At 34.9% G+C, this 12,095-nt stretch overlaps 1 protein-coding gene across 3 annotated transcripts in view; it reads right to left on the bottom strand.

The window, feature by feature from the left end:
* Positions 1 to 7,857: 7,857 nt before the first annotated feature.
* DIP-alpha (Dpr-interacting protein alpha) overlaps positions 7,858 to 12,095 on the bottom strand; it is a 52,230-nt gene continuing 47,992 nt past the window's right edge. For all 3 annotated transcript variants that reach the window (XM_070288397.1, XM_017174560.3, XM_070288398.1), the window contains one exon: positions 7,858 to 11,893. In XM_070288397.1, coding sequence (XP_070144498.1) covers positions 11,181 to 11,893 — 713 coding nt within the window. In that variant the 3' untranslated portion in view covers positions 7,858 to 11,180. The remainder of the gene's footprint in view (positions 11,894 to 12,095) is intronic.

Raw genomic sequence — 12,095 nt, 5'->3', positions numbered from 1 at the left:
CACCTGGGCTACTGAGGGGATATTTTTTTTGGAATATTGAAAGCATTTTAATCAATGTAGGAAAGTCGTTTTGATTTTATTTTTCAATGCAAACTTTCCATTTAAGAAAAACACATTCTTGGAATTTTAAAATTGAATTTTAATACAATTCACATTACAAAAAATAGATGGATATTTATTTATGTAGGTAAAGTATGCATTTATTGGCCTTAATTGAAGGTTTAAAAGTAAAAGTATGTATATACCTCTGCAGGATATTGTATTTTTGGGCTGTCAGGGAGTCATTTCCTACCCTAAAAAGTATCTATATACTTTATCAGCAACAACAGCCGTGTAAATCTAGCCATGTTGGCTGAATAGAAATAATTTACAGATTTTTATATAGTTTTTATAAGGGGATACCTCATTTTTAACTTAATTTTTGGAATTTTTAAAGTCCATCTGCTAGTTTTTTAATCTAATAAAAATGTATAATTAATTTTCTGCCTCTAAACCAATTCCAAACTGCAAGGGCATGCCAACATTCTTTCTTGTTTCCCCTGAATTTATTTGGTGATTTTTTTGGTTTGAATAAATTTCAATGTTATGTACAGATACTCCAAGGGAAAGCATTTTTATCAATATGGGAAAGTAAAGTAAAATAAACCAACAAAACTGTAAATGAGTAAAATTCTTTGGTAAAATTAATCGAACATAAAAAAAAATCGGTTACCTTTAAGCATTAAAAGCAATTTAATTTAGTTGTAAAGATAACAAGTTGAATATTCGAATCGTAATCATTTAATTTAAGTTTAAAAAAAATATATAAATATATAAATAAATATGTAAATAAATAAATATATAAATAAATATGTAAATAAATATATAAATAAGTATATAAATAAGTATATAAATAAATATATAAATAAATACATACTAAATAGTATAAAAAATGATAGACGGCATTTGTTAATTTAGAATTTTTCTCAGAGAGCCTTTGAGACTTTAAATATTTTTTAGCTGCAAAGGACCTGCTTACTTTTCCAGTAAAAATGTCAAAATATTATAAATAAACATCTTAATTTCACAAAAAGCTAGTTCAGACTCTCTTTTGCCTTATCGCTGTCTGCTGCTCTCTACTGTCTACCGACTTCCCACCGAAATGGCCACCCAATGTAGCCTCCCTGCAGTTGGCCATCCTTTGCATTTGGTTGTTCATTTGCCTGGTTGTTTGGCGGACTTTAAATGCCTGTGGCCTGTGGAGTTTCTGCTGCTGACTGGCTAATTTGATGATTAGAAATGTGATGAAGTGCGCCACTAGGAGTATTCGCATCAAGAAGTTGCCAAGAAAGGATCAGGGAATAAGCCAAATTATATATTCCTTTAATAAAATAGAATTCCCTTAAATTTATGTTTACGTAAAAGCACTTGCAGATTATAAATATCATCTTGTATTTTCCCCAAGGAAATGCATTCTGCATTCTTGGTTATTTATCTACCTTTTGGCTTTCCGCTTGTGAGTCCTGCTACTGACTGGGCTAATTTGATGGTCTCGTGAAATACGATACTTGAGAATCGAGATTTCCGCTTCCCTGCCTGCCCGATGGCCTCGAAAATCTCGCTCGAATCAACTTTATTAGTCGGGGGGGCCATAGCACCTATGGCTGGAAAAACTTCAACTGGGGCATTTTCTCGCCTTAATTAATGTACAGGAGAGGGAGGGTAGCTGGGAAAAATGGGAAATTGGTGGTGGCATTGCGTTGTGTAAACAAAGGAGGTGGACCAGGGGCCATATTGCTGACTTTCGGCGGCTCTCCGGTTAAATGCTTTAATTGAAATTAATAACCGCAGCCAGTTTTTGGCCAGTTGGCTGAGAAGAACCCCATGGCTTTCGGGTTGGAACAACATTTTCGGGGTACCCGGCAACACAGACACCGAGAATTCTCAATTGTTTTCATTAAAAGTCAATTTCTGATAGCGAAGATGCTGCGGCAGTTGCACAAAAAGAAAATGGGGATGCCAACAAAATAATAATAGGTATTTAATAAAATAAATTTAAATAATTATCAAAAGGTTAAGAAATAAAATATACAAATTAATACAAGTAAATGGTTAAAAGTTGATTTTTTTTTTAGATTATATCAAAGCCTTTTTATTTGCCTTCATAATTTATTATTAATTTAAGTAAATTTTAATAAAAAGAACAGAAAAATAAGAAATATAAAATTTAAATTTGTAATAATTTAATTACTTAAATCAGTTTATTAATTTTTAAATATCAAATTGATAGCTTTAAATGTATTATAAATTTTTGTTTTTCATATTTTTTATATATATAATATTAAAAAAAAAAGTAATAAATAAAGTAGTAATTGTAGTAGTAATTATTTTAATTTTAAATATATATATACATATTTGTTTAAATTTGTTCTTAAATATTAATAGGCACTAATATTAATATTTATACAAATTACTACTCATTTATTCATTTTATTTTATTTATTTATCATTTGAATTATTTTTTTTTAAAATGTATATACAAATTTTAATTTCCGTGTACCGTCAACCCTTTTTCACCGCCTTTTCCTTTGGCCTGCATAATTTTTGTTTCATTTTATTCTGGCCAACGGCTGCGGTCGGTCATGGCCCATTGAGTTGCGTAACGGCTGCCAAGGGTCGCCGACAAAGGTGGGGGGCGGGGCTGGGTTTGAAAAATGCTGGGGAAGGGGGGGTAAGCCAAGAAAAGCACTGATTGAAAGTGAAAGTATTTAAAATATGATTAGAAAATTTGCTTATCGAGGTGGAGGTGTTGTGCGGGCTCTTTAAGAAAATGTGTTTTAAAGAAAAATCATTTGATTTTAAAGGTTTGAGTGACTAAATGATATTGAAGATATTTTAACTATGAATAATATGTTTTATATATTACTATTAATTATATGTTTATTTTTAAATAAGAAATTTGTAATTATATTTACCTGGCAGCAGACTTTGTACCATAAATATTCATAATTTCTAGGCATTCTTAGGAGATTTCCTTTTTAAAGGATTTTTTACTGCATTATAAACATTTTTTTTGGTTTATTTGAAGATTCTTTAATTACTGATTGTTCCTAGAATAATATATAAAATAGAAATATATATAAAATTGCCATATATCACGAAGTATATTAAAATATCTTAAAGAAAACAAAGAAGTTGTGTTACAATTTAAATAAACTATTTAAATTTTATGTTTTTTAAGATCTAAAATAGAGAAAAATGTTGAAAAAACCCCTAGGATAACTTACCAAAATGATTGCATAATAGTAGATAAATGTCAACTGGGTTGATGCAGCTGCCAGACTAAATCGTGGTGGAAATTCCTATAGTTTTCCCAGCAAGAAGAGGGCGGGGCGGGGGCCGGTGGGTGCAGTGCTCATTGCGGTGGCAAAAGTTATTTGCTGTGTTATTTTCACAACAACTTCCGCTCGGCGCAGAAACGGATATCCTGCCTCTGAGTGAGAGATCCCAGATACCAAGTGGGTAGGAGCCAGGAGCTGGCGGCACAGTTGGAAAATTATTTGTTGGTGCAGCTGCTTGGACGCCTTGTCTTGTCTGTTTGTTAGCTGTTAGCCCCCTCGCCATATGCAGATTTTGCTTTTACAACTCTCGATTCAAACTTTGACTTGTGGCCCCAAAAGACAACCCCGAATTCTGGCAATTTAAACTTTCTGATTAATTTTAATAAATATATTTTTGTCCTTTATTTGTAGAATTTGTTCGTTTACCATACAATATATATATATATATATATAATTTGTTTTTGTATATATATGCTGGTTTATTATATAAGATATATACTTTTAGTTTATGCGTTTTATGCCGGTTTATAGTACTTTATATATATATATACTATATATATATTTGCCTATATATAGAGCTGCTGTTTTTGCTTTTATTCTTCTCTTCTTTTCTGTGGGGATTATCGAGAGGACCTTTGATTAAGCTTCAGTTTTTTATTTGGTTGAACATTCTGCCATCCTACATATACATATTACAGTTTATCGATATAATATCGCTTCGTTGGCTATATACATCGTTTATGTTTTTTAGCTGTGACACTGTAACTGGCAAGCGCCTTCTTATATACAACTCTTAGGTCTAAAGTGTATTTCAAGTGCAACACATTTATTAGGTTTATTTGAAAAAACGAAAATAAAACTATATACAAAGATCGAGGAAAGTAGGAGAAACTTTGGAACAATTTGAAAAAAATTAACACTCCAAATTACTTCCTTCACTATTCTCTATATATATTTTCGTTCAGCATTTTAGGTCTGCTAATAATGGCACATAATATTATTGTTTATCTGTGTGTTGTCTGGGTTTTAGCTTCGATTTTTGATATACGTACAGTACCATTTATAGAGAGAGATATATGTTATGTATGTATATGTGTGTGTTTGGGGAGATATATCCTTCAAGCGCCCGCTTAGCATATGAACAACCTTGAATGGAACCCGAGTCCTATAAGCCCGGATCCATTTGTATAACTATGTATAGTTTCTATATGTACTCGAGTATGTGTTTTTAAATAGTTTTCTTTTGGTTTTCATTTTGTTTTTATTTTTGTTTTAATTTTTATTTTTATTGTTGTTTTTATTTTTGTTTCTTCTTTTTATACAAATTTCCATTGTGCACCGCCCCCATAGCTTGTTTTGCTTTATACACAAACTCAAAGGTATAATACTTATGCAAGTGTAGGTAAGGGGTATGTGTGGGTGCTGCCTAGATTTGATTTTATTGTGGCCGCTTGCAACATGGGACACACACAGCATAGCACAAAGCGACCCTTAATTAAAATGCAACAAATGAACAAAACGAACAAAAGGCCACTGCTCCTGGGCAGGACAACTGTTGCTCTGCCCGAGATGGACTCGAATAAAATTTCAATTAAATCAATTCGAGCATGTGGCCAAAAGGGTACCATCTCAAGTGTCCTGCCTGGGCCGCCTCAAGTGTGCCTGCAATCTGCAACCTGCAACCTGCAACCTGAAGCATTTGTAATTGAATTTCGGGCTCTACGACTGGAGTGGCCTGTTATCTCGTATTTGTTTAATTTTATTTCTCGCTCGGTCGCTCGCCAGTCATCAACTGATGCAAAGATTCAACTTGAGCTATTTCCAACGCTGCCTGGGTCAAGGCACAGAGCGAAAAGCCTTGGAAATTAATTTTAAAGTTTAAACTTCCAACAAAAACAAAAAAAAAGGCAGAATTGAATTTTTAAAGGTTCATAATACTGCAGGCTAAATGTATGTAAATTAAAATTAATAATTTAAATACATTTTGGCAATTTTAACGATTAAATATCTTTTAAAAATAAAATAAAAAATGTTGAACATTTATTTTTATTAATTTTGGGATAATCTAAATTTTTAAAAATCTATAACTAAGCCAAAACTAAATTAAAGTTAATGGGAAAAGTGCTTTTGTGTAAGTTTTTACAAGGTTAAAAAATATATTTTTTTTTAATTTTTGCAATTTTTTGGTATTATTTTTGAGAAAAATCATAATTAAAAAATTCTCAAATAAGTTAAAAATGCATTAAATTCAACGCGGAAAGCTGTTCTGCCTTAGTTTTTGTAAGGTTAATAAAACTGCGTACTAAATTTAATTTAAATATTTACCTATAATTTTATATAACTTTTTGAAATAAACAAAATCGAAAAAATCCATAACTAAGCCTAATTTTCAATAAATTTAAAGATTTTTCAAGGAATATTTTAAAGAATATCAGTAAATAAATAAATTTAATGAAATATTATTTGTTTTCATTTGTATATACTTTTTGTTTAAACAATTGTTTATATTTAAATGAAACTAGAAATTTACAACAGTGCCTTGGTGCTTTGGCCAGCTGTTGCTCGACAGTTGCTTGTCAGCCATTGAGACATTACAAAGCGAAGCCATTTACCAGGATATATACACATCGGGACACACATTCGCACACCCACACACACACTCTCACACCCCTAAGGATATTCAAACCGACACTCATTTCATTATTAAATCAAAAAAGTTGAGTAAATTTTAGCCAGCGGCTGACAGACTCTCTTCCGCACTTATTTTCTACATATTTTCCCTACATATATGTATATATTTTCCTCTGGTGATCCCCCGCCCCCCCTGTGTGTGTGTGTGTGTGTAACAATTCAACTTGATTGCCATTTGTTTTAGCGGGACTGCTGTCCCGTTTTAACCCCCGCCCCACCCGGAAAATGCGGGAAATGTTTTGCGGCCAACACACGCACACTCACACATACAAGTACATGCCCCCCTCCCCCCTCTCTGGTCTGCTGGGTAAGCGGTGTATTCAATTAAACTTCCGTCAAACATGAAGGAAACTCCCTGCCTCCTCTACCTCGGAACCTGCATTTTCCCCTGCCACCCACCCACATTTCCCCCCCTCATTCATCCCGCTGCAGTACTTGCCTCGGGGTTATAAAATAAACATGTTGCCACACACAAAATTTAAATAGATACAAGTTTGCTGCCACACTGCATAACACAATAAACCGCAGTAAAACAAAGGAGAATGGCAAAAAAATAAAAGGGAGAAGGGGAGGAAAGAAAAGAAAAGGAAAAGAAATTATGAAGAAGCTGGAAAATAAGGATATCACTCAGGTTAAGGTTTGGCCCTGGTAAGTCATATTTAATTTAGGCTTTAAAAGTGACTCTTTTAGGAGGAAAAATAAATCAAAAAAGGAGCCAGGGAGAGAGATCTTGGTCATATAAAATTATAAATAATATTATTTAAATTTTTAATAAATAAAAAGGTACTTTTTTTTTGTTAACTTAACCATGAATTAGCATTTTTCTACACTTTCAGAACCTTTTAGGACCTTTTTGGACATATTAAATTATAAATAATATTTTTTAAATTATAAGCAAATAAAAAAATCGCATCTAAAACTTATCTAAACAATTAATTACAATTTTTCTAAATTTTAAGGATCTTCTAGGACTTTTTTTGATGTATTAAATTATAAATAAAATTATTTAAATAATAGATAAATAAAAATTACCAACTTTTCCACATTTTTAGGACTTTCCAGGACCTTCTTGGACATATAAAATTATAAATAATAATAATTGAATTATAAATAAATAAAAACCATAGTAAATCTGCTTAAATAAACTATTAATTACAAACTTTTCCTAGGCCAAAAACTCTCATTTCGCTTCCTTAATATTTATACTCTTCACCCAAAATAAAGGACAACTTAAAGACAGCGGTTGCCGCCCAAGAAGGAGCTAGAGCTGAAGCCAGGAGCCAGAAAGCAGAAAACAGAAAGCAGGAATGATAAAAAGGGAAATGCGAAATTAAAATACAATTTGACGGCATCAAATAGAGCAATTAAGCGGCACCGCCCACCCACAAAATGCCCTCCCACCAAACGCCCTAGCCAAGCAGCTCGTCCTTTTCTCTCTCTCAACACTGAGGCACACATGAGAGCGGGGTAAACGGGGTGGAAAACTTGATTACAAGTGTCGCGGAAAGCCCCAAAAAACAACTTAAACTGCGGCTCCATAACCATCATAAGCAGCAAAATACACATAAGTGCACTGGGAGAAAAATATAACTGAATATAATATAATATATACATAATATATAAAATAAAAGATGGCCAAAAGGGTGGAAAACTGTTTTAAAATCTGAGTTTTTTAAGGGAAATGAAATGAAAATTAATAACTAAATACTTTTTAATTAAATAATATAATATAATATATATAATATATAAATAATTTAAATATTTTGATGATTTTTAAAGATGATAATATTATGAAATTATTATTTACTGATCAAATTTAAAAATCATTAGAGGTAATAATATAATATTATTTTCTGATACAAATACTTGATTTATTTTACCAGAAATTCAAATGTTTCAATGAAAATCAAAATAATTTAATTTTCCATCAGCTTTTGGCTGATAATTTTCCTGTAAATAAATAAAAATTTACATTTAAATCAATTCAAGTAAAAGATACTAATTGTGCTCAGTGTATTTTGTGCCTGATTGTCTGGCATTGTTGTTGCCAAAATGCATATATATTTTCCACATTCACATTTGTATTTGTTGTGCCTTTTACGCAATACAATGCGGGACAACAAAGGACTCGCGCTTTTGAAAGGCAGCAACAGGAGCAGCAGCAACACCAACAGCAGCAGCAGCAACCTCAACTATTTGAAGCAGCAACAAAGGAGCAAGAGCCACATCCTAGCAGCTATAACAGGCTTAAAATGAACACCAATTGAATTAGCTTTGAGTTTAAAAAATCAAAAATAAAAGCTACTAATTTTTAAATGAATTAATGCTGGATTTGCAATATAAATTGTTGAAGTAAGTAAGTAGAAGTAAGCATATTACGCCTAAAAACCCTCTTAAATCATAAGTAAATTCCTCAGAAATACTTAAAAAGCTATACAAATAATAATAAATTATTTCAACAATCTTTAGAGCCAATAATTAAGTTGCAAAAAAATAAATGATTAAAAAATAATAACAATAAATCAATAATAATATATTTAAACTCAATATTTACTAGTTTGCTTTCTCTTTTGGTGACCTTTTTTAATTATTTGTAAAATTTAGAAAGTTATATATGGTAGCTGCAACATGAGGCGTCCAGCAAACAGGCCACAACTACAACATTAACACATCTACAGCAGCAACAGCAACATCTACAGCAACAGCAGCAGCAGTAGTAGCAGCAGCATCAGCATCAGTAGTTGCTGCAACAACAGGATGAGTGTTGCTGCCGCTTGACTAGTTCCGATGTGGAAATGCTGCTGCTGCTGCTGCCGCTTGGCTTCCTTCTTCTTGGGCTTCTTGGTGTAATTCGAAACACTTGTGTCAACGTGGCCAACACTCCCTCGCATTTTCCGCCCATTTTCCACAGGCCCCTTCAGGACCTCCCCCCCCCGCGCTCTTGCCAAGCCTGCTGCTGACATGTTTCTTTGGGGTGGAGGATGTTGCTGCTGCTGCTGCTGCTGTTCGTTGTGTTGCTGTTGCTGCGGTTGTCAGCGTCTTATTATCATCATCAGTGGCAGCTTTTGGCGGTTTTGTATATTTGCAGGCAGCACAAGGCAGAAGGAGTCCTTTCTTCATTTTTTTCTTGTTGTTTTTATCATCTTAGTTGTAAGTTCTGGCAGAGGGATTGTTCTTGGTTTTTGGTGGGGGGCTATGCCAGGGTTGCTTACAATGAAATTCACTTTGCCAAAAAGTTTTCATTTCATTAAAACGTGTGTGTGTGTGTGTGTGCAAATATGAGAGTGTGCGAGTGTGTGTGGTTAACTGACATGCAAGTAATTCATCAAAAGCAAATGCAACCACCAAAACAGACGGCAGCTGGGTGCCGAGAGTTTCTGTGTCCACAACATACACTTAAAAAAAAAATAAAAATAAATACAAAATAAAATAAAAAACAAGGCAAAAAATACAGTAAATAAAATAAAGCGAAAGAAAAGCAAGCGAAAGTTTTGGCAAGCTTAAGGAACTTATGCCACAGGAGAGGGGGTTAAGACCAGTGCCAGTTCAGGGGGTTAAGGCAAGGATATCAGGACCTTAGAGACAGGAGCTTAAGGGCTTAACACAGCGTGTGCATATAATTTGCATAAACATGCAGCAATTTAATTATCTTTAACCCTGGCACAATTATCAAATATTTTTTGTGGAGCACATAAATTACAAAAATTATAAAAAAGGGATTACAAGACATAAGCCCACCCTCTTTTCATCTCAAATCCCATTTATTATACGCCGAATGTCAATCAAAGTTAACAAATGAACAAATGTCAAACGAAACTGACCCGAAATTAACGGAAACGGAAGACCCACAAAGGAGTGAAAGCCAAGGGAAATGATTTTCTTCTTTTCTTTTTTCAGAAATCAAAAAGTTTCACCATGTTTTACTTATTATTTCTTTCTCACATTAATTGACTTTTTTTTTTGGAAAGCGACTTGGATGTGTATAAATCGGTTTGGGAAATCGAAAATCGGGAAAAAGGTAAGAGAAACGCCTAAAAATGAAATGAGAAAATCAAAAGAAAATAAAAGGGCAAATCAATTCGGAAGTCTGTCTTTAATTAATGGTCAATCAAGAGGGACACTCCACTTCGACTTGAAAACTAGGCAATAAATATTTAAAAATATTTCCTTATAAACAGATTTTAAGTGTACTTTAATACCTAAAAAAATATACAAGAGAATTTGTGTTTCAAGAAGTCTTAACAACAACAAGAAATTATATCTTTTGAATAATGATTCTTTTAAATTCTTGTTCTAGTTATTGAAAATATTTTTTAACCATGAGAATGCCAAACTGAGACTCCTTAAATGATTAAGCTTTTAAGAAATATGTCATTTCTGGCCCTGGGGGGGGTGCCTTATTTTGTTCAGTGCTCGATACACTGTAAATGCTTTTGGGTACCGCTTAGCACTGTGTTTAAATTCAACCTTAAGCTAGCTGTGATTACTTAACTGTGCAACCCCCTTAAAAATGTTTGGTAACACTAGAAATTCTTGCGTTTAATAAGTACATTCACTAAATATGGATGCCTCCAAAGACCATCCCTGTCTGCTTACGTTTCTTTCCATTTTCTGTTTTTGTTTTAAACAATTTAACATTTTCTACTACAACATGTGTGTATGTTTGAATGTTTTTCCAACGTTTTTTTGGTTTCAAGTGTTTTACTGGAAGTGTTGGTGTGTGTTGGTATTTGGTTGGTGTATAGTTGGTGTTTTTCATTTATAGAAGCGCACAGTGTTAAACATTTTTTAGGTGTCTTTTTCTATCTCTTGGAGAAAGGGTATGGTGAATGCTTACCTTAGATGTGTTGGTGAATGTGTTGATGAATGTGTAGGTGTCTTGGTTAAAGTGTTGTTGAGTTTGTTGGTGAATGTCCTGCCTGAAACACCGTTGGAGAATGGCTTGGCGAAATTTATACCTGAATATGACATGCTTTTGGTATCTCTTTTGGTAAGAAACCCCATTAGCTATTGAGTTTTTTAGGGGAATGTGTCGCCTGTGTCGTATTCGTGAATGTGTGGCCGAATGTCCGTATTACACTCTAAAACATGTGTGCTGTTCGCTCGGGAGAGAATGTCCTCCTGGCGGATGTGTTGGTGAATGTGTCGCCGGGTCCGTTGGACTGCGTATTATAAAAGGCAGAGGGAGAGCGTCAGCAGAAAGCCGGACACGGCCGACAAACCCATTAAGAGCGGCTGTCGACATTGCCGGCTACTCCGTGGCCAGGAGTCCAAGGACAGGGACAGTGACAGTGGCAGGGTGAGCAGGAGCAGGAGCCCCATCAGGATGGGGCAACGTGGGGTATTGCCCCGTAATCGCGAGCCGCCGGAGCTCATTTCGTTGTTGTCGATGGGTACGCGCCCTTCCGTATTGCCGCCATAATAGGTCGGCTTACGGGTTGCCTCCCCACCACCGCCGCCGCCTGCTGCACCTGCTCCGGCCCCCACTCCCCCAGCACCACCTGCTCCAGTGCCCGCCGCTCCGTGCTGCTGGTGATGGTGGTGGTGATGGTGCTGCTGATGTTGATGCTGATGCTGATTGCCGCCGGAGCTGCCCGGCTTATGTGTGGCCGGTTTATTGCCGCTGGTGTAGTAAACGTGCGGCGATAACGGTGTCAGGCCACCGCCTCCTCCCATACCACCACCATCGCCATAGCCACCGTCGCCGTCGAAATCCTCAGCGGATCCGTACTGCAGCTCCTCGTCGTCCGGCTGGTAGGTGACTTTGACTTGTTGTTTCTGCTTTAAAATGTCATTGGCATCCGCGTCCAGGCCTCCAGCACCACCGCCGCCTTTTCCGCTGCCGTTCGAAGGATTTTTATTACGATTCGGTCCGGGGATTTCTGTTGCGAGCGGAAAAGGAGAAAAAAACAAAGGAGCAAATGAGAAAATGTAATTGAAACAAAGGTGCAAATACGTCCCATTTCGCGGATACGTACGTCTGACGTGAGCTGTGGGACAGTTGGAGTCACAAAAATAGGGTCAAAAGGGGAATTTTTAAAATAAAAACTAAAGTACTTTCTTTGATTTTAAGAAACATAAATA

The sequence above is a fragment of the Drosophila kikkawai genome, chromosome X, assembly GCF_030179895.1.
Source record: "Drosophila kikkawai strain 14028-0561.14 chromosome X, DkikHiC1v2, whole genome shotgun sequence".
Taxonomy (NCBI): domain Eukaryota; kingdom Metazoa; phylum Arthropoda; class Insecta; order Diptera; family Drosophilidae; genus Drosophila; species Drosophila kikkawai.
Note: the sequence above shows the minus strand (reverse complement) of the source record. Positions and strands in the feature narration are given on the sequence as shown.